This window comes from Sparus aurata, chromosome 21, assembly GCF_900880675.1.
Source record: "Sparus aurata chromosome 21, fSpaAur1.1, whole genome shotgun sequence".
Taxonomy (NCBI): domain Eukaryota; kingdom Metazoa; phylum Chordata; class Actinopteri; order Spariformes; family Sparidae; genus Sparus; species Sparus aurata.
This window is the reverse complement of record NC_044207.1, coordinates 18,870,389-18,888,573: the sequence shown is the minus strand read 5'-3', so window position 1 is coordinate 18,888,573 and position 18,185 is coordinate 18,870,389. Positions and strand designations below refer to the sequence as shown.

Sequence of the window (18,185 nt, the reverse complement as noted above, 5' to 3'; positions counted from 1 at the left end):
TCAACTATATTGACGATTAAAACAAGTCATGACAGGTTTGGAGAGGATTTGGCACAGCAAAAGGTTGTCAGCCTTGTGTGAATAGGGCTTATAAAGTGGTTGTTGTTACTGACTGTGTGAACGAAGCAGTGGTCGCTGTCCTCCTGAGCGTACAGCACACCGTCCTTGATGAAGACGGAGATGGCCCTCAGGATGAAGGACACAAACAGGTTCATGTGAATGAAGTTCCTGGTGCAGTGGAGCTTCCTGGAGAGAAGAGAGAGAGAAAATACATCACATGTTATCCTGTCTTCACTCCTCAGAGTCCAACAAAGCAAATTTAGCAGTGCATAAACATGTAATGAACATGTAATGAATGAAGCTGAACTCAGACTCACAATTTTATTTAGGTGACTACTAGAATAGGTTAATCTGCTTTAATGCTCAAAAAACACATCCGTTTTCTCATACTGTCCATTGCTGCACTGTATCCTCCCTCTGTTTGAAATGCTCTGTTTTAGCTCCTGTCTCTTTAAGGCCCCCCCTTCCCGAATTCCCAGCACTGCTAAGAACGACAGAGCAGCTGCACTAAATCAATTATTAGGAGCCGAACCAGCCTTCGGGCATAAATGATGCAAATGCGTGACACGGTGACATAGTGTGATGTTACAAAGTCACAGAATTGAAGGTGGGACGACTGACGAGACGTTTCAGGAGCAGTGTTTTCTGTGGGAGAGACAAGCTTCTGTTGGTGCTGACCTTGACTTTTGTAACTTTCAAGACCTTTTACACACAGAACAAAAAGGGGAAATAAAACATAAAAGGTCTTCTTTAATTGATTATCAAAAACTGTCAAAAAATATTTTTGTTTTTCAGTTGACTACTGACAATTAATTATCTTTTTTTATCATGATGTAGAAAAAAATGTCATGACTTCTGTCCCTCCTACTGTTTTCCACAGGCTCTAACAGTAGGAAATGTGGAGAACAGGCATAAATGAAACACATTTACATATGATGTACTAGTTCTGAGGCCACACTGTGACGCTCACCTGAATCTGCAGAGGATGACCATGGCTGTAGTCAGAGACACCAGCGACGTGCTGTAGCCGACAGTGTACAGGGCCTTGACTGAGGCGTAGTACTCCTCCTAATGTTCGGGACAGAGGGTTAGTCATGTGTGTCTGTGCTAAATGTAATAGGACATGTAGATGAGGTGAAAGAGGTCGTACGGGATCCGTGGTGTTGTCATAGAAGAAGCAAACGTCCACGTAGTGAGGGAACGGTTCGGACCAGCCGTCCTTGGTGCAGTTACGACTGACCTTCTCCATCTCTGAAAGTCACAAACATGTCTGCGCTGACTTTGGCTGAAGTGGACTGAACGAAATTAGCGTTTGGGACACTGTGAGTAGAAATCAAGTGAGACACAGCTAATAATTACCCTCGTCAGGGTCCATGAACTCATGGAAGAGGTCTGGACAGTTGACCACAACAACTTCACCCTCCCTGGCCGCCTGCCAGCAGGTCAGGTTATCCCACATCCATGGACATGCTGAGGAGCAGATAAGCAGAAAACACAATGCAGTCAGTGTGAGGCTCCTATCATCATCTCTGCTGTGATTAAGGGGATGAAACAATACTGATGCTGATTGATTTCGATTGAACTGAATTATAGCAAGTTAAGGTAATTGAATGGGAGGTTATGAAGTTTAATTCTCAATGAGATCGAACATTTTATCTAACACCCATATGGACAAATCTGTCGCTAACTTGGAAGCAGCTTTCAGACCTAATTACCTCTCCTGAGCTGTCTCAGTCAGCACATTTTAACGCTTTATTTTAGCTGCTGTAGCCTAAAAAGGGATCTTTATCTGAATATGTCATGTGTCAATCTGGATAAAATAGGATCTGATGTTGCCTTTGCGTTTACACCTGGTGTTTTTAAGTGCGTTCTCGTTATCCTCATCAGATAATCGGATCGGATCTGAGATCGGATCTCTGTCCTCCCTGAGGAATACCAGGCAGCTGCAAATAAGACCCAGATTCCATTTAAAGAGTTTGTGGGTTTTCGAGTGAGGGGAAACTTTGTGGAACCATGTCTGGAAAAAAATATCCAATTTTTTTGTCCCCTCTTGTAAAATGTGCATATGTAATACTTCTGAGTTATTCCTTTCTTGGTATGAAAATATTGTGTCACGTTGCCTTTGGTTCGTTGCAGAACTGGCGTGTAGGCGACTCGGTGACGAGATAAAATATATGCTCTGTTAACAGCAGAATCAGCTGCCCAGACGAGTCCCACACACGGTTATTTCTTGCCGCACATGATTCATCTTTCATCGCTTTAACATTTCACGCAACGTTTGCCACTTTCGTTGCACAGAATAGATGTTAAATCATAAACTGGAGCCGGGTTTCTTTCACCTTTCTTCCTTGCTCAGTCTCTGAATTTGACAACAACCTATACTTTACTTATTTTGAACCAACTTCCTTTTACACACGTTCTCATGCAGTTCACGTTGCATTTGCTCCTTGCATTAAAGGAGAACTTCGGTTGATTACAACATGCAGCTTCATTGCTCAAGCTACCCTCGACTTGCCAGTACCGAAGACACGAACAAATTTGGTCCAGCCATTACAGAGCTCCGTGAACGGAGATGTAGCATTGAACGCTAACAGCATGGGGTCAGAACTTCACACTGTGTTTTAAGCGTCTTAACATGCTCCACATCTCACACCAAAAGCTATGCAACATCAACAGACACCTTAGCACACAGCACTGTAGCAAGTATGACTCAAACTGAATAAAAAAGTAGTTAAAACAGTGTGTTTGTGCAAGCAGCTACTTACCTGTTTGTTGACATCCGTGTGTTCCGGTAGCTAGACCAAACTAGTCAATCCGTCGAGCGTGCACTTACTCCCTCACTGGCGGAGACGGAAACGTATTCCAGCATTTTCGTGTTTATGTTCATAATGTACATGTCCATGTTACAGCCTGTCATGAGCCATGAGCCTTACAATAGCCTGTTAAGCCTGTTAAGTGCACACTCGATGGATATGCTAGTTTGGTCTAGCTACCGGAACACACAGATGTCAACAAACAGGTAAGTAGCTGCTTGCACAAACACACTATTTTAACTACTTTTTTTATTCATTTTGAGTCATACACGCTACAGTGCTGTGTGCTAAGGTGTCTGCTGATGTTGCATAACTTTTGGTGTGAGATGTGGAGCATGTTAAGACGCTTAAAACACAGTGTAAAGTTCTGACCCCATGCTGTTAGCGTTCAATGCTACATCTCCGTTCACGGAGCTCTGTAATGGCTGGACCAAATTTGTTCGCGTCTTCGGTACTCGCAAGTCAAGGGTAGCTTGAGCAATGAAGCTGCATGTTTAAATCGACCGAAGTTCTCCTTTAAGATGCATTTCTTGTTATCTGGATAACGTGTCCGGACATTGATTGAAGACAACACTGTCAATAGTATTGCCTTTTTACGCTAACATGGTTAACTTTTTCACAAATCCAGCTTCTACAGAGCAACATTATCATCTTCGGTTGCCTACAGCCCCAACAACCTTCACCAATCAAGGCAGGGCAGCCTTTGGTGTTGCCTGAGAGTCAAAAGCTGGGGTAAAAAGCCTGCAGAGGACTAACAGTACCACTTGCTGCTGAATTAAGCTCATAGTTCAGAGCGCTATCATAGCAATAAGTGCTGTTGACTCAGATGAGTGCATCATTTTTCATATCAACTCACATCCTCTCTCTCCTCTGAATTTTTGGCTGCTAGACAGTAAGAGGAGACCGTGCAAAGAGGTTCTACAATAAATATCAACCTAATGCTATAAAAGTGAGGGGGACAAGAATAGGGGATGGGGAAAAGTGACGTTGACAGCTTCCTGCTATGGTCCACAACAACACTATGAGAGAGGCAAGAGTGAAACAAAAGTGTACATTCACAGACTGAAAATTAAAAACAGCACAATAAATCTCAGCTACAGTACTCCATAAAGCTTTGCTGTGGATTCAGGTGATAATTCTTTGTAAATAAGCTCAACTTCAACTAAAAATAAATAAAGATTATGTTCCGTTATTGGTTTTAACCCAAGAGAACCCGACCAGTGGTTGAATCAACACCTCTGTAAAACTGATAAAAGTCGCCGAGGTTTGGAGATATTAACCATTTTTTGGGGCACTTTACAACAAACTATGTGTCGTCTATATTCAAGAGGAGGCTGACATCTTAGTGGGTGATACCGCCTAAACTCAACAACTCACACCAAAACAGTCTAGATGGATAAATAGTGCTACAGGTGAGAAGATTTTGTGTTTTGTCCCTCATCCAAGCTCCACTGATCCTCCTGTTTTTGTTTTGTTTTAACCTCCTTCGATTCCTCTACATCAATCATTGCTAAAAAAATATGCTCACTATAAATCTCACATCCCATCTTTTCAGCTCCCGCAGTTTTCATTTCTCGAGTCTCTCCTTCTTTCCGCTTCATTGTCCTTTATCTCCGGCACCTCCCCGCCCTCTGTCTCCTCTTTAAGTTTTACCACGTTATTTCTGCTTGGGTGGTTTGATAGTGCAACAGAGACCGGTACAAATCTGAACGCATGTGTGCACACTTTGCATGCATTTTCGAGTGCGGCCGCATCGGGTGTGCTCATGTGTTTCCGGACATGTATGTGTGTGTGAGCAGACCTTTCCCCATTCTGCTCGGCTCCCTAATCTGTTTTGGTTCTGTCTGGTGAGCCGGACACGGAGCCAATTACCTTTTAAAGGGCAAATCTGAGCCAAATGAGCCGCATTGAGCTACAGAGGTAACCGGCTTAATAAAGCACTCTGTCTGCATCACTGGTTATCTCACACAAGATCCCACAGTGCACTGAATCTTCACTGGGCTGCACACACACCTCATACATACAAAAAACATACGGACACTCATTTTTTCTCACAACAGCTGATCTTATCGAACGACTGGGTGATATTTGTATTCTGAGTCATCAGGTGCAGCTATAGCAGAATATCAATCAGAGCTGATATCTCATAAACAACCAGGCTGCAAAACAGCATTCATTCATTATTTGTTAATCCACTTTATAGAATGAAAGGTGAAACATGTCACGAAGCTCATGTAAAAGACCTGCACCTTAATGTGATCCATTGCTTTTATGAGAAAAATGGCAAAAGTTTCAGTGGGGCTGCAACTTTTTTCGTCACTCTCTCAGCTGATTGTTTTTGCAATTAATTCATGAATTGTTTGGTTGATTAGATGTCAGAAAATAGAGGTTGCAAAAAGGGAAGACGCGATCAAATGTCCTGCTTTGTCCAAACAAACCCACAGTTATGAAACATAATTCTATAAAACCAGAGAAAAGCAGCAAATTCTCACCGTGGAGAAATGTATGAGTATTCTTTTGTGGTTTCGCTTAAAATCCCCTGCACATACATATACTGTGCACTCAAAAAAATAATTTGCAGATGAACAGTTAAGTAACTGTTCATCTGCAAATTATTTTTTACATATTTTAATCACATGTCAATTTTCCATCTCATTCTATATTCAATGTAAAGTGTCACATGTAACACAAAGTCTTTCTATCACGAGTCAATGCAGTGCTGGCCTGCGTGGCCTCAAACTAATATCCTCGTTTTATAACATATGAAATATATACATCAATATTTTGAATCTTCTTTTAAACCAGGAAAGGACAACACTGCCCTATCACAATATATATATATAGTATCTATATTAGGTCTCACATCCTGATAACAACATTTAATGCATAATGCCCTATAGTTGTGTATGAATCAAATAACTTAGTCTGATTAAAAAAAAATATTGCACACTTCTACACACCTATTACGTTTATTGAGTTATAGTGAATGAAGTGAAGGGGAACTACTACATAGACATAAAGTGTTTGTTATTCAAGTGTTTTACATAAAAGAAATGCATTTCTGTCTCCTATAATAAATCCCACAACTAGCTGTTTCATTTATTCGCATTGACTCAACATGACAGAAAAAACTTTACACCCATTGGATTGAACGTATGTTATAAAATTAGATGAAAATTGACACGATTGTATGTTATCTTTCAAGCACAACTGCAATGAATTCTCCATCTTCTCCAATGTGACGTTTGCTGTTGTTCCCTGTTTTATGTAACTGTGAATTCATTTCTTTTGACACGCTTGTCTACATTGCTGTCGGGAACATCCTTTATGCATTTTACTCCTCTTTATCTTCATTTGTTCAGCTTTGTTGTCCTTGTTCTCAGCTGTATTTTCATTCCAGTGTAAGTGCATTCACAGCGATGAAAAACTGCTGTCAGATTCCTCGTGTGTGCACATACTTTGCCAAAAAAACAGACTCTGATTCCGATTACAATTAATTGATTATCACAATCGCCGCAGATAAACGTACAATGGATGCGCTTCTAAATTGAACACACCGCTTATGACTGACGGTCACTTTTGGGTGCCAAAAGCCAACAAAAATGTCTCTGATATCAATCAAATCCAGTCTAGTTCAGCTCTAGAGAAATCGTTGATTGAAAATGATTGATTTCTGAGTGAATCACACCATGCAGGAGGTTTCACTTGTTCATTTTGCACTGGTTCAATTCAGCTTGATGCTGATTACAACACCAGACAGCAAATCATTATGTAGCAATTTCACACAGCCTGCAGACTAATCTGAGGCCAGAGTGCCTCAATTAAAAATGATATAGCAAATAAATCATGAAATACGCTTCCAGAAATAGATCTTGATAAAACGGTAAAAAAAAGAAAAAAACAATCCAACAGGGCTACAACTGACCGACACTTATCTCTGTCTTCTTATTTATTGTTTCCCTGTTCTCATTTTTCTTTGTCCCCCTTTTTTCAAGTCAGATTTCTGCAAGCATGCGTTTTCATTTCCTCAACAACAACTCGCTGTCAGCAGAAATACAGAAGAACGGCTCTTTTAAAAAGGGACAGGGGGAAACAAGGGTCAGCTGAAATGTCGAAGAGGCCAACACGTGCGACTGCTCAAAACAAAAACAAACTAAAAAGAGAGACAGAATGACTGATTTGGACTACAAACTAAAAAAACAAATGATGTTATTCATAAAGGAAACTTCTCGGTGCCTGAGACATACAAAAAAAGTTTTAAAAACACAAAACAGGTAAAACACACTGAAAGGTCCCTTGCAGTTTGCCGTGTGGCACACAGGACTACTGCAGGCCCGACCTTTAAGATCCATGGATGAAAAACGAGCTGAACTTACAGCTCCTCTCTTCACTAAACTTGTTATCTTACACTCTAAATCTTTCCTGTTTTTTTTTGTTTTCCGAGGGCGCTGGTGGCTGTCAGCGAGGCCGTGAGTCACAGTGCAGTCTGGGAGATGCAGTCTGTTGGGCAACTTTGGAGCAGTGGGAGGCCTGCAGCAGTTGCTAATGAAAACTCACGGTCCATAGCCAAGAAAATAATTGCTTCCAGGAATCGCATACTAAGCTTCCTGTTTTGTTGGAGGAGAGACGCGGGGAGAAATGTGAGAGCGGCTCAGCGTGACATTACAGGCAGACATTTGGTTTGTGAACTGTATATATCACCGGATGGTCGTTGCGTAGCGAGCGGCCTCTCAGGGTGACGTAATTATGATATGAACACGGTGTTTAACGGCGCTCATCTTTCATCCTTGCTTGTCCCCTCTCTGACCTTTTTGGAAAACTGATTGGATAAACTGAAAAATGCCAGACCGGCGAGCGTGAAAAAAACAAGTCTGTTTTTTATTTGTTCCCTGAAAGTTAGATTTTTGGGGGGAGATGCACGACTTTCATCAGCGGTTCTCTGTTTTCCAAGCAACCGAAGACGTAAACAATCCGGTCACAGCAGAGGCATGAAAACCAGGGGGCTTCGAGCCAAATTACACACACAGAAGTATGTGGGGAAAACACACACTCACACACATTTGCACAGCTGCACTCACACATCCTCACTTACCTAACTCAAGGTCATCGCTCGGATTGTGCGACATGATCCTCTCCATGCATTTCTCGTGCTCACGCTTGATTATACAGTGCTCGGACTCTGAAGCCACCTGGAGAAAACAAGCAGGAACACATAAAATGTCACAAAGAATATTGAATGGACCATTAAGAGGTGTGTTAGAGGCTGTGAAAAGCATTTTTTTTTGTTCAGCTTCTAGCTCTTGCCAGAGGGCCACAACATAAACACAGTAATATCTGCCAAAGTTAAAATAAAGCTGGTTACGTGACATCAAAAGTTTCTATATTCCCTCCTCCTTCTTCTTTTGGCTGCTTTTGATTCCTCATTATGGGGTCCCCACTACGGATCATCTCTTCTGTGATTTGCATATTTTATTTGGCATAAACTCTGTGTGCGGGATGCCCTCCCTACACATCCGGGCCAGGGACCGCCAATTAGTAATGCACTGGCTTGTGCATCCCCGACGGCAAGCCCAGGATTAGGTGTCTTGCCCAGGGACTCTCCGACAAGCATGGGCCTCATTTATAAACGGACTCACGCTCAGTTTTGACCATGTAGATGTAGTTATACATCGAAGCTCTTCTTTGACACAGAAATGATCTTATCTCTAAGTAAAGTCAAGACGTTACTTGTGTGATTTTCCTGCCAGTTATGAAGCGGTATTTCAGTCGAGACATGTATGCCTCCAAGCCTGTGGTGAATTTAGGTTTCCTCCCTGGCTTCAGCCTCCTCCACCATCGCGGCAATCTCTTCCTCCAAAAAGTTTGATTTGATGTTTAATCTGGGCTACACCCTAATTTGTGCTGCATTACATAAGAGCAAATCACAAGAAAGATGTTGTTGATTTAAGTTGATTTGATATTCAAAAATAGCGTGTGTATAAGTATCCAAGAGGATTCATTATTGTACTGTATGTGCTGTTTTTACCTGTCAACTTATCAAAGCATCTGAGGTACCTGTGTTTATACTCAAAATCCACTCTTCCTTGCTTTAATATTTTATGTAATGGCTCCTGACTTTTCTAAGCTCACAGGTTATAATGGCTAAAAGAGCAATATCATGGGTTGAAGGTGTGCTTTTTTATCTTTATCTTTAATTTAATCTTTCTTGTTGTGCATGGCCTGGTTTAAACAAGGCGGTGGATGAGGGCGTTGCAAAACTTAGAATTGTATTAAAATGCTGAAGCTAAATATGCTAAAAATTCTATTTCACTGTCAGACAACGTCCTTCTGTCTTCTCTGTCATGAGCTGTGTTTCCATGAATTTGTCAAGCAAATGCGATAAATGGAAATGCTATTCACATGCGTTTCCATTATCATCTCAAATCAAATCAAATCAAACTGGGATCTCAACACCTCCATTAGCTTTTATTGCGTTCTAAAACAAGTCCAATCTTCTTCAGTTGCATAGGAAAATTTGAAAAAACACAGCTTGTGACTGTGAGCAGCCAAGAGGAAAACACAGACGAGTAGTTTAGATGTAGTCAGGTGAGCGATCTACCCAGGGGTAGCAGAGTTACTGTGGCTCTATAAGTCTCTATAACTCGCTCTCTTAAGGCCAATCTCTGTTTTGCCCCCTTTGCTTTCTCGCACTCCCCCATTCCTTCGCTGTGAAATGATAGGTGTAATATGTCCCAGCCCTCTGAGCCACAGCTGACTCATCACTCCATCTCTGCCATCCAATATGAATTCACTTCAGGCCTCGCCGCCTAGATAAGACACGGCATCCGACGACTTCGAAAATGTCCTAGAAGTCACTTCTCCCTTCTTTTTTTTATTGCCCCGCATGTGAGCATAATTTTAAAAAACACTGCGTGAATTATGTGAGACATCATTAGAATTGTCTCCTATCTCATATCTGGTGCGATTTCCAGACAACTGGACAGAAACGGCTGCTGCCTCACCATGACGGCTAAGTCAAAGCCAAAACAAAACAGAAAAAGATATTAGAGGACTTTGCTTTTTATGTTGTCAGTGGCGGTTGATGTGAAAACTGACACTGGCAGTGACTGAAAGAAATAGTTCTCTGCAGCCTTTGAGCATCCATGTTGCTAAGCTGCAGGTATCCCGCCAGGAGAAGACAGACTTCCCAGAAATGAAAAATAATTGGATGCAGATGACTAATATCTGTGTGGCATCAGTGCAGACAGAGATGAGAGAGATGACAGGTTTCAATGTGTCATTCATGTGCTTTATTCAAAATGCACTGGAGCCCCTGTTTGAGGACAGTAACAGATTAAAGCTATCGAATTGACTGAACTGCTGTAAAACCCCAATTCAACTATTCTGAGGAATGTAATATACAGGTTATTTGTTTTGATATGGTGACCAGGTATTAGCCACATGTTGATTTGATCACAGCAGAGACTGGTTCGTTCATAATTACAATATTTTTATTAAGTTTGTTGTTTTTTCCCCCAATTTTCTGTTAACGTCATTTGAATCTTTGTTGTTTTGCAGCTAAGCATTAGTTTATAGCACAATGGTAAACACTGAACTTGAATTATGTGACATTCCCCTTACATTAGATAGTATTAGCCCTGTCGTTCACTGCAAAGCAGCATCGCAATAAGTGGAAGAGGATTTTGTAACATTTTCAATGGACACTTCACTCGCCGCTTTTTCTATTTGCCACGGTGAGCGTTTTAATTTGCCTCTACTTGAGCCCTGTAAAGCCCATTTACAAAAATCAGTCATTAACCTGTTCTCTGAAGTGTGTTCTTTTGTTCCGTGGAGGCACTTCTTCATCAAAGGTCATACGACAAAGATCTGTGGGGTTTTCAGTCCGCTTATCAGTGCAGCTCCCACGGAGCTGGCAACCAGTGCTAAATTCGATGACGTTGTGTGTCTTATATACTGTTCTATAGGTTCCTTGAGAGACTCCAGAAAGTTACTGCTCCCAACCAGAATATAATCCAACTTGAACCCCTCATTCTTATTTTCACTCTTTTTTTTTTTCGTCAGAACATAGCTTTTTAATTAGTGAGAGTTCGAGGTGCTGATAAGCAGCTTCTGTCACCTCTGGACAGAGCTGGGCGAGATGAGAGTGCAATCATTTAATCTCCACTAGAAAATGAATAAGCCTCTTTCCAAAAATGTCCAATTGTTCCTCGCGGTATTAATCATGCAACCTTTAGCAAATCACTTGTTTGATTAGAAATAATAAAAGAGGAGGGACTTTACGCAACGGATTTGCCAAGAGCTGGTGCAGAACCGATCGAGGTTAACTGAGGACTGCCGAGGTTTTTAAAAAAGCCCTAATCTAAAACAGACACCATGACAACATTACATAGGACGGATCAATAAAAACGTGCTTCCTCTTCTCTCCTCTCCTCTCCTCTCCTCTCCTCTCCTCTCCCCTCGGACAGATGTCTGTCCAGATAAGCCGTCCATTTTGAAGCTGCAGAACCACATTTCCCCCCCCAAGGCTATTTTCGAGGGCCAGATAACTGAGTAGCTCCCGCAGGACGGCGAATCACAGATAATAAAACTCCAATTTGACGACGCAGACCACTGGCCAACTGTACAGACCCGTTTGACACACAATAAGTGCATCACAGCAGGCGTATCTGCCACATCAGCCGCTGAAGGTCAGCTTGAGCCTGCGTTAGATGCTGTAGGAACACTTCATATATGTGACTGGGCAGCGTGAACAAACATCTACTGTTACTATTCTTGGCGGCAAATATAAAAAGATAAAGTCATTTCATCAAAATCTTCGATCGGTCATGTAATGTTAGACCGAAAACACTTTCTGTGTCCGTGTAGCCTCAGTGAGCGAAATGCTGCTGTGCTGCATCAGTGGAATAAAATCCCTCCCACACATCTTGCACAACTCTCTCATTCTGCTTTTTATTTCAATGAGACCTGCAAATATAAGTGAGTCACAGCAGATGGATCGGCAGCGCTCCGGTCAGCCGGGCCATCTGTTATTGTTCTAACAGGCAGCCAGTCGTCTTTACACTGGGCTGATCCAGGACCTGTAATGTATGCTGATGTGCTGATGCGGCATATGGTGATTAACACGCTTCCAGCGCCTGACACAAACACACCCTCCGGAGAGTGTGCATGAAAAGGAAACCAAATCTGAAGCTGGACAAGGGGATGGATACTCACTCCCTCTTACATGGATATGGTTACGCATTCCTGCATGCTCCTGAACACACACACGTGCACACACACACACACACACACACACACACACACACACACACACACGAGAGTGCACGAGAGCACATCACATATGCATGCACACAAATACTCACCAAGGGCAACAGGAAGATTGCAGTCAGCAGGTAGCCTTTCATTGTCTCCTGTGCTTGTATCCAAAAGGCTCCACGATATATGTGTGTGTGTGTGTCTGGGTGTGTGTGTGTGTGTGTGTGTGTGTGTGTGTGTGCGTGTGTGTTCACAGGGATGCACTGAAATTGCTCCCCTCAGCGGCAACACACTCCACCATCAAGGGGTCTGAAATACAACACACAGAGGAAAAAGATTCAGTCAGAGAAAAAAATAACAACATCACAAGGGCATCGTTTCTGATTCAGGTCACTGAATCGCTTTTATTATTTTGCTCTATAAGTAGGAGCCACAATAAAAGAAGCAGTACATGTTTGTTTTTAATTTTAAATCTTTACTTGATATTACGCTATGTTCTCGAGTATTGAATAACTGTTGTTAACTGTAGCATTTACACTGATTGCGGAGTTGGAGGAGCTGCTGGTTCTGAAAGTGTTTTAAGTTTTCCCTGTTCGAAAAAAAATATCATCTGTGTTGATTAAAGGTGCAGTGTGTAGGATATACCAGCATCTAGCATTGAGGTTGTAAACTGCAACCAACTGAATGCCCCTCGTCTCACCCTCATCTACGGTGGCCTCTATAAAAACACAAGGAAGATGAAAGGCCCCGTCCGAAATCAGTGTTGGTTTTGTTCGCTCTAGACAACTGGACACAACAGTTCTTAGTTTCAGTCGACTATACATTAAAGGGGCACTATGTAGATTTTGGAGAAGAAGTCAATTTGTTTTTTCAGTTTACTCAGTAATGAAAATGACAAGTTTGTTTATTTAGTCAAATCAGTGAATAAAGATCTTTCTCTTCTGGTTAAAATGTATTCCGCAAAACTACAGAGTGCACCTTTAATGAAAACATTTATATCTCTATTATATTCAATTTCTGCTCCCAAATCCTACAGACTGGACCTTTAAAATAGAAACACTTGATCGATAATGTCACGATCTTTATGTTTTCAACTTTGTTTCCAAGAAACAATATTTCAGCACCCATGAGCCTCTGCAGCTGTTACTATGGAGATGAAGTGAGTCAGAGAAAGAAATATTGGAAATATTGACCTTCAGGAGGAATAAACAGCTCTGATCTGGACCATTGAACAACCACCACTGCTGAAGAAAATCTATCTGACATGGCTCAGGCTAGCATCTTCATGACCAGGTAATGTTTTATATTTATTTAACTCATGTTTAGACTTCCTCACTCTTTGACTCTCTCCAAGGAACCTGTCCTGGAAGTTTATATCTCACCATCACCATCACCTCGAGAAAAATTGAGGATTTTTCTGGGATTGGAACATTGTCGCAAACATTTGCCATCATATACATGCAGGGCAACTCTTACATGTGAATCAGTAAGCTCTGTGGTTGGATTTGCGAGCTGAAATGAACTATGGGAGTTATGGCAAACGTTTAGCTTAAAAGTTTCTATGTGCACAGGCCTGCATCATTAGCTCTTCCTGAAAGAACCAGATTTTCTGAGTTGATCATCTTTTGTACGGCTGATTCAATCAGGAGGGTTTCATGCCGATCCAAGCTGCAGAACTGCTCCAGTTGTGAGTCATGCAATGTTGTCTATGAGGAAAATTAATGAGACTTCTATTTCTAGAACCAGTGACTCGTAGAAAAAGCTCTTCTACATTTACTTTCAGTAGCTTTCAGGTAGAGTTAATGTATTAGTCTGTGGAACAAGACAATTAGTTGATTTGGTAACTACCTGTAACTTTATATTTTTTGTCATTGTAAACACTTGAACTGAGTTGCTGTCTCCCCTTTGCTTTAAGAAGGACTCAGAACTCAGTAGTGAACGACTAACAAACAAGAGAAGAGTGCTGCACTAATGCAGACCAGAAGAACTATGTAATTAAATACAGCTGGCATTGTCAGGCTTTCTAAAGTAGCTTCAGTGAGAAATGTTCCCAAAAAGACTGATGGTATTTTACAAATGATTACACAGTCACACTAAATTACATTTTTAGACAACTTTTATACTTTCATCATTTTACAAGCACTTTACAGCTAATTTATTTATGCAACTATATAAATCATGTCTGACCTATAATAAATTAAAAGCGCTTCTCTTCTTTTTTTCCGTTTCATTCTATCTTTTATCTTATTTTCTCCTTTGCCCTCCTCGTGTTTTTCTGCTCCTTCATGTTTCGTTTATATCTTCCTCGTTGCCCTGTCTTAAAGGTGCACTACGTAGTTTTGGGGAGGAATTTCCAATCAGAAGAGAAAGATCTTCATTGACATTATGCCTAAATAAACCAAACAAACAAACTCTCTTTTTTTCCATGACTGAATAAACTGAGTAAACAAACTGGTCTAAATGGACAACACAATTTCATACTGTTTTACGTTGTTTACATGTGGCGGACCCTGACACCTTTCTAGCTTCAAACAGTGTTCTGAGGAACTTGTCTTCCTCTGAGAACAGCTTGTTTATTCAGTTATGTAAAAAAGAAAATCTGAGTTTGTATTATTAACGCATTAATATTGTAAATATTGAAAGTCTGAGTTTGAAATTCTTCTCTGAAACCACGCAGTGCCCCTTTAAAACATGCAGTATGTGTGCATGATGAGTTCATTGAGACGAATAAATACATGAAGCTATCGAGGTCCCATCCTGGTTTCAGGCATCTTGATGATCATGTTTTTAATAATTTCTTAAATTAATGGTTTTTACAAATGTTCAACTGTTGAAACTGACTGACAGAAAAATAATAAGCTACTACTTTGCTCCTCGAACAATCGTAGAAGTAACTGTGATAATTTGCTGTTCTTCATCGTCTTAGGCGATAATAAAGTCAGCATCTTGACGTTAGGTGGTGTAAGCAGAACAAAATACACTATTTGATGATACCACCTCGGGATTTTGGAAATTGCTTCCCAGCTTTTTTTTTTTACTGTTTTCTGACATTTTCTAACATGACAGACAACTGACTAATCAAGAAGATGAAATGATAGAGATAATTGTTAGCTGCAGCCACACAAACCTCTTTTTTATGGCATTGTTTTCGATTCAATGTTTATTACAATGACAGTGTTATTAAGTATTCATATATAAAAATGTAGCTTTCAACCTACTCACACACATAAACTAACACACACACCTCTAGTGACTAAGATTCTGTTGGGATGAGATATGAAGTGATACACAGGCTCATAAAAAAAAGCCCTCGATTGAATCTCAGAGGCACCTTTTGTTGCTTTTCACTGGGTTTGTATACGACCGCGAGCGATACGTCATTGCCTGAAGTTAAAGCAGGAAAAACAAGGCAAAACGTGTGGATTTATGAAGGACAAGCTGAGTACCAACGGCAAGAAATTTGGAAGGATCACATAAATAAAATTCATGCGCCTCAGACTTTAAAAACACCCCCTCCCTCCATGTCTTAGTCATCCACACAGCTTCCTGAAAACACAATGATTCACTGCAAACACAATGCACACTGGCCAGCACCGGCAGAGACATATAATACAAACACACACAATACACACATACACACTCTCTCAGGTAATTCATGCACACACACAGACACAAATTCCACTCTGTGTCCCTTCCCTCTCATACCGAATCCAATTACCTCCGAAGCATCTCTCGGATGCTTTATCAAGTAATAGGACAGACCGTGCTCGGAGGAAGAACCCGGAGATATAGACGAGGGATCACATGTGTCAAGTGGGGCTGAAACCAAACTGTCAGGATGGGGGGGGGGGGGGCTATCACAACTGAGAAGAGATGTAGAGAAACAAGAGCTAATTGATGCTATGTCTGCTGTCACAGCAGCCATGTTGCTGGAGGCTTCAAATGAAGTAAAAAAAAAAAAAAAAGAAAAGAAAAAAAAAAACCCGGGTGCTTGGTATTTAGAATAAATCCATATGGCTTTTGGTGTTGAGGAAGCACTGGTGCAGGGAACAACAGAAGGAATGAACATCAATGCACCCTGAAGGCGAGAAAGCAAGAGCACTGGATACATGTGAGTCACCTAGAAATCTCTGGAGCTTCAAGGGTTGAAAATCAAATGGTGTTCAGGTAGCTAGTGAAAGTAGAGGGCTTTACAGAATGCACACTGACTGTCCTGCTGTTTTATAAAAGCATCCTAGTAAAGCGAGACACATTACAGAGCAGGATGGAGCGGTGTGCATGAGAGGGGGGGTTCCTATGGCATTAAAGAGACACTTGACCCAAAACTGGCAGGAAACAACCCAGCAAGCAGGTGTTGATGGGAAGATTGGGACCCACATTGACTGGAAATAGCTCAGGGTCTCACCAGGTTGTCACTCCAAAGTGTGTGTGTGTGTTTACAGATGGAGGGGGGGAAAAAAGGCAGAAAAACAGCTACGCACCCTCGTAAATGATTCATCTCCATTGTAAAAGAGAATCTGTAAAGATCTGTCTCAACACATCAGCCTCGTCCTCCAGTGTGTTGAGCTCCCTCTGAACATCGTGCTGCATTAATTATTCATCTCCAGTTTGAGACGATCCCAGTAAGACAGGAGAACGTTTTTTTTTTTTTGTCATGTATCCCAGATACAAGCCTGTTAATGCCCGGAACCAGGGACCGCATGTCTGTCTTAAATCATTAGTTTCGTGGCAGCTTTGCTCAGTTAAAGGCTCCTGTGGCAGCAATCACACACAGGGCGACACGACGGAGACAAACACACACACACACACACTCGGTATCCACCGCTTCTTATTCTTTAAATCACAGCTCGGGGGAATGTCAGGGCGGTTTTGAGGAGATGACAGTGACAATCAATCAGTGGAAAGTGTCCCCCCCCCCATCTCGGTGGTGCAGGATCAATATGCTCATGTCGCCCAGCCTCTTTTTTTTCTCCCTCTATCCCCCGCATTCGTAAAACGTTTAATTCATCAGCGCATGTGGGTGACCTTCGCCTTGCACATGGAAAAACCATCGGCGGGGAAAACGCATTACATTTACTTAAAAACCTCTCACTCGTAAATTCATCCTCAGCTCGTCTCCTATCATTCCAGAGAGAAATCGGATTTTTTTTTATTTTTATTTGTTTGTAACGCACAGCCTCGGGTTCAGTCAAAGCCTCCTTAATTGATCAGCCGCAGCAGAAGCCGGATATGTGAGTGGAAGCGCGCAGCGTGGAAAAAACAAGTCGAAGGAACTTACCGATGCGTAATTCTGCGAGGCGCAAATGTCTACACGCGAAGCCATCGGTATTCGCTGACCCCCCGCGGTGTTTCTGCTGCGAATGGTCTCGTAGGATGCCTTGTTTTTACTCCCTAAAAATGGTTCTCAGCTCGTCCTGGAAAACGACAGGTGCCTCCGCTTCTGCTGCTGCTGTTGTTGCTGCTGCTGCTGCAGAACGCACTCACCGTGCTGGCTGCTGCTGCTGCGGCACCACGACGAGGTGGTGGTTGGAGGAGGAGGAGGAGGTGGAGGGAGGAGGGTGTCAGTTCCTTTGGGATTCGCACCTCGTCAGACAGAGGCAACGAAGTGAGACAACAGTTTAGTCCGCAAAATGCAGCTGGAGGAAGAGGGCTCAACGCTGGCATGTTAAACTAGCGAGATAAAAACGCGTTGCATTGCGTGGGACTTCCCTGAAACCAGCTCTGTCTCATAAAAGTCGTTGACATGTTGCGCCTGCGCCCCTGAGACGCTCCCGGAGGCACAAGGTCCTCTTCCCTGCTGGGCGCAATTTGTGAGGCGCCGAGTTGGGCCCCGTGATGTGTGTGACTCATGTTTAGTCAGAAGTTTAAAGTCTGAACTCCCGCATGTGCTCCACACAAAACCAAAAAAACTGCTGATGAGTCAAGCCGCACCCGTGACATTTTAGGCCGTGTATTCCCACGAAGTTGATTTGCTGTGGCCTCCATGTGGCCGCTGGCGATTCCTTTAACTTTCAGCACCGCGGACAGCGTCCGAGGAATCGCCTCCGGGCATCAGTG

At 42.1% G+C, this 18,185-nt stretch overlaps 1 protein-coding gene across 4 annotated transcripts in view; it reads right to left on the bottom strand.

Annotated features, from left to right (window-relative positions):
• The window catches only part of adcyap1r1a (adenylate cyclase activating polypeptide 1a (pituitary) receptor type I), a 33,801-nt gene extending 15,853 nt beyond the window's left edge, over positions 1 to 17,948 (bottom strand). For 2 of the 4 annotated variants that reach the window (XM_030402060.1, XM_030402061.1), the window contains exons 1-7: positions 17,407 to 17,945; positions 12,236 to 12,437; positions 7,966 to 8,062; positions 1,420 to 1,530; positions 1,211 to 1,311; positions 1,031 to 1,128; positions 114 to 246 (exon numbers count right to left, since the gene is read on the bottom strand). In XM_030402060.1, coding sequence (XP_030257920.1) covers positions 114 to 246; positions 1,031 to 1,128; positions 1,211 to 1,311; positions 1,420 to 1,530; positions 7,966 to 8,062; positions 12,236 to 12,277 — 582 coding nt within the window. In that variant the 5' untranslated portion in view covers positions 12,278 to 12,437; positions 17,407 to 17,945. Of the gene's footprint in view, positions 1 to 113; positions 247 to 1,030; positions 1,129 to 1,210; positions 1,312 to 1,419; positions 1,531 to 7,965; positions 8,063 to 12,235; positions 12,438 to 17,406 lie in introns of all 4 variants that reach the window. The other 2 variants (XM_030402059.1, XM_030402062.1) reach the window with 2 other exon arrangements.
• Between the last annotated feature and the right edge of the window lie 237 nt (positions 17,949 to 18,185).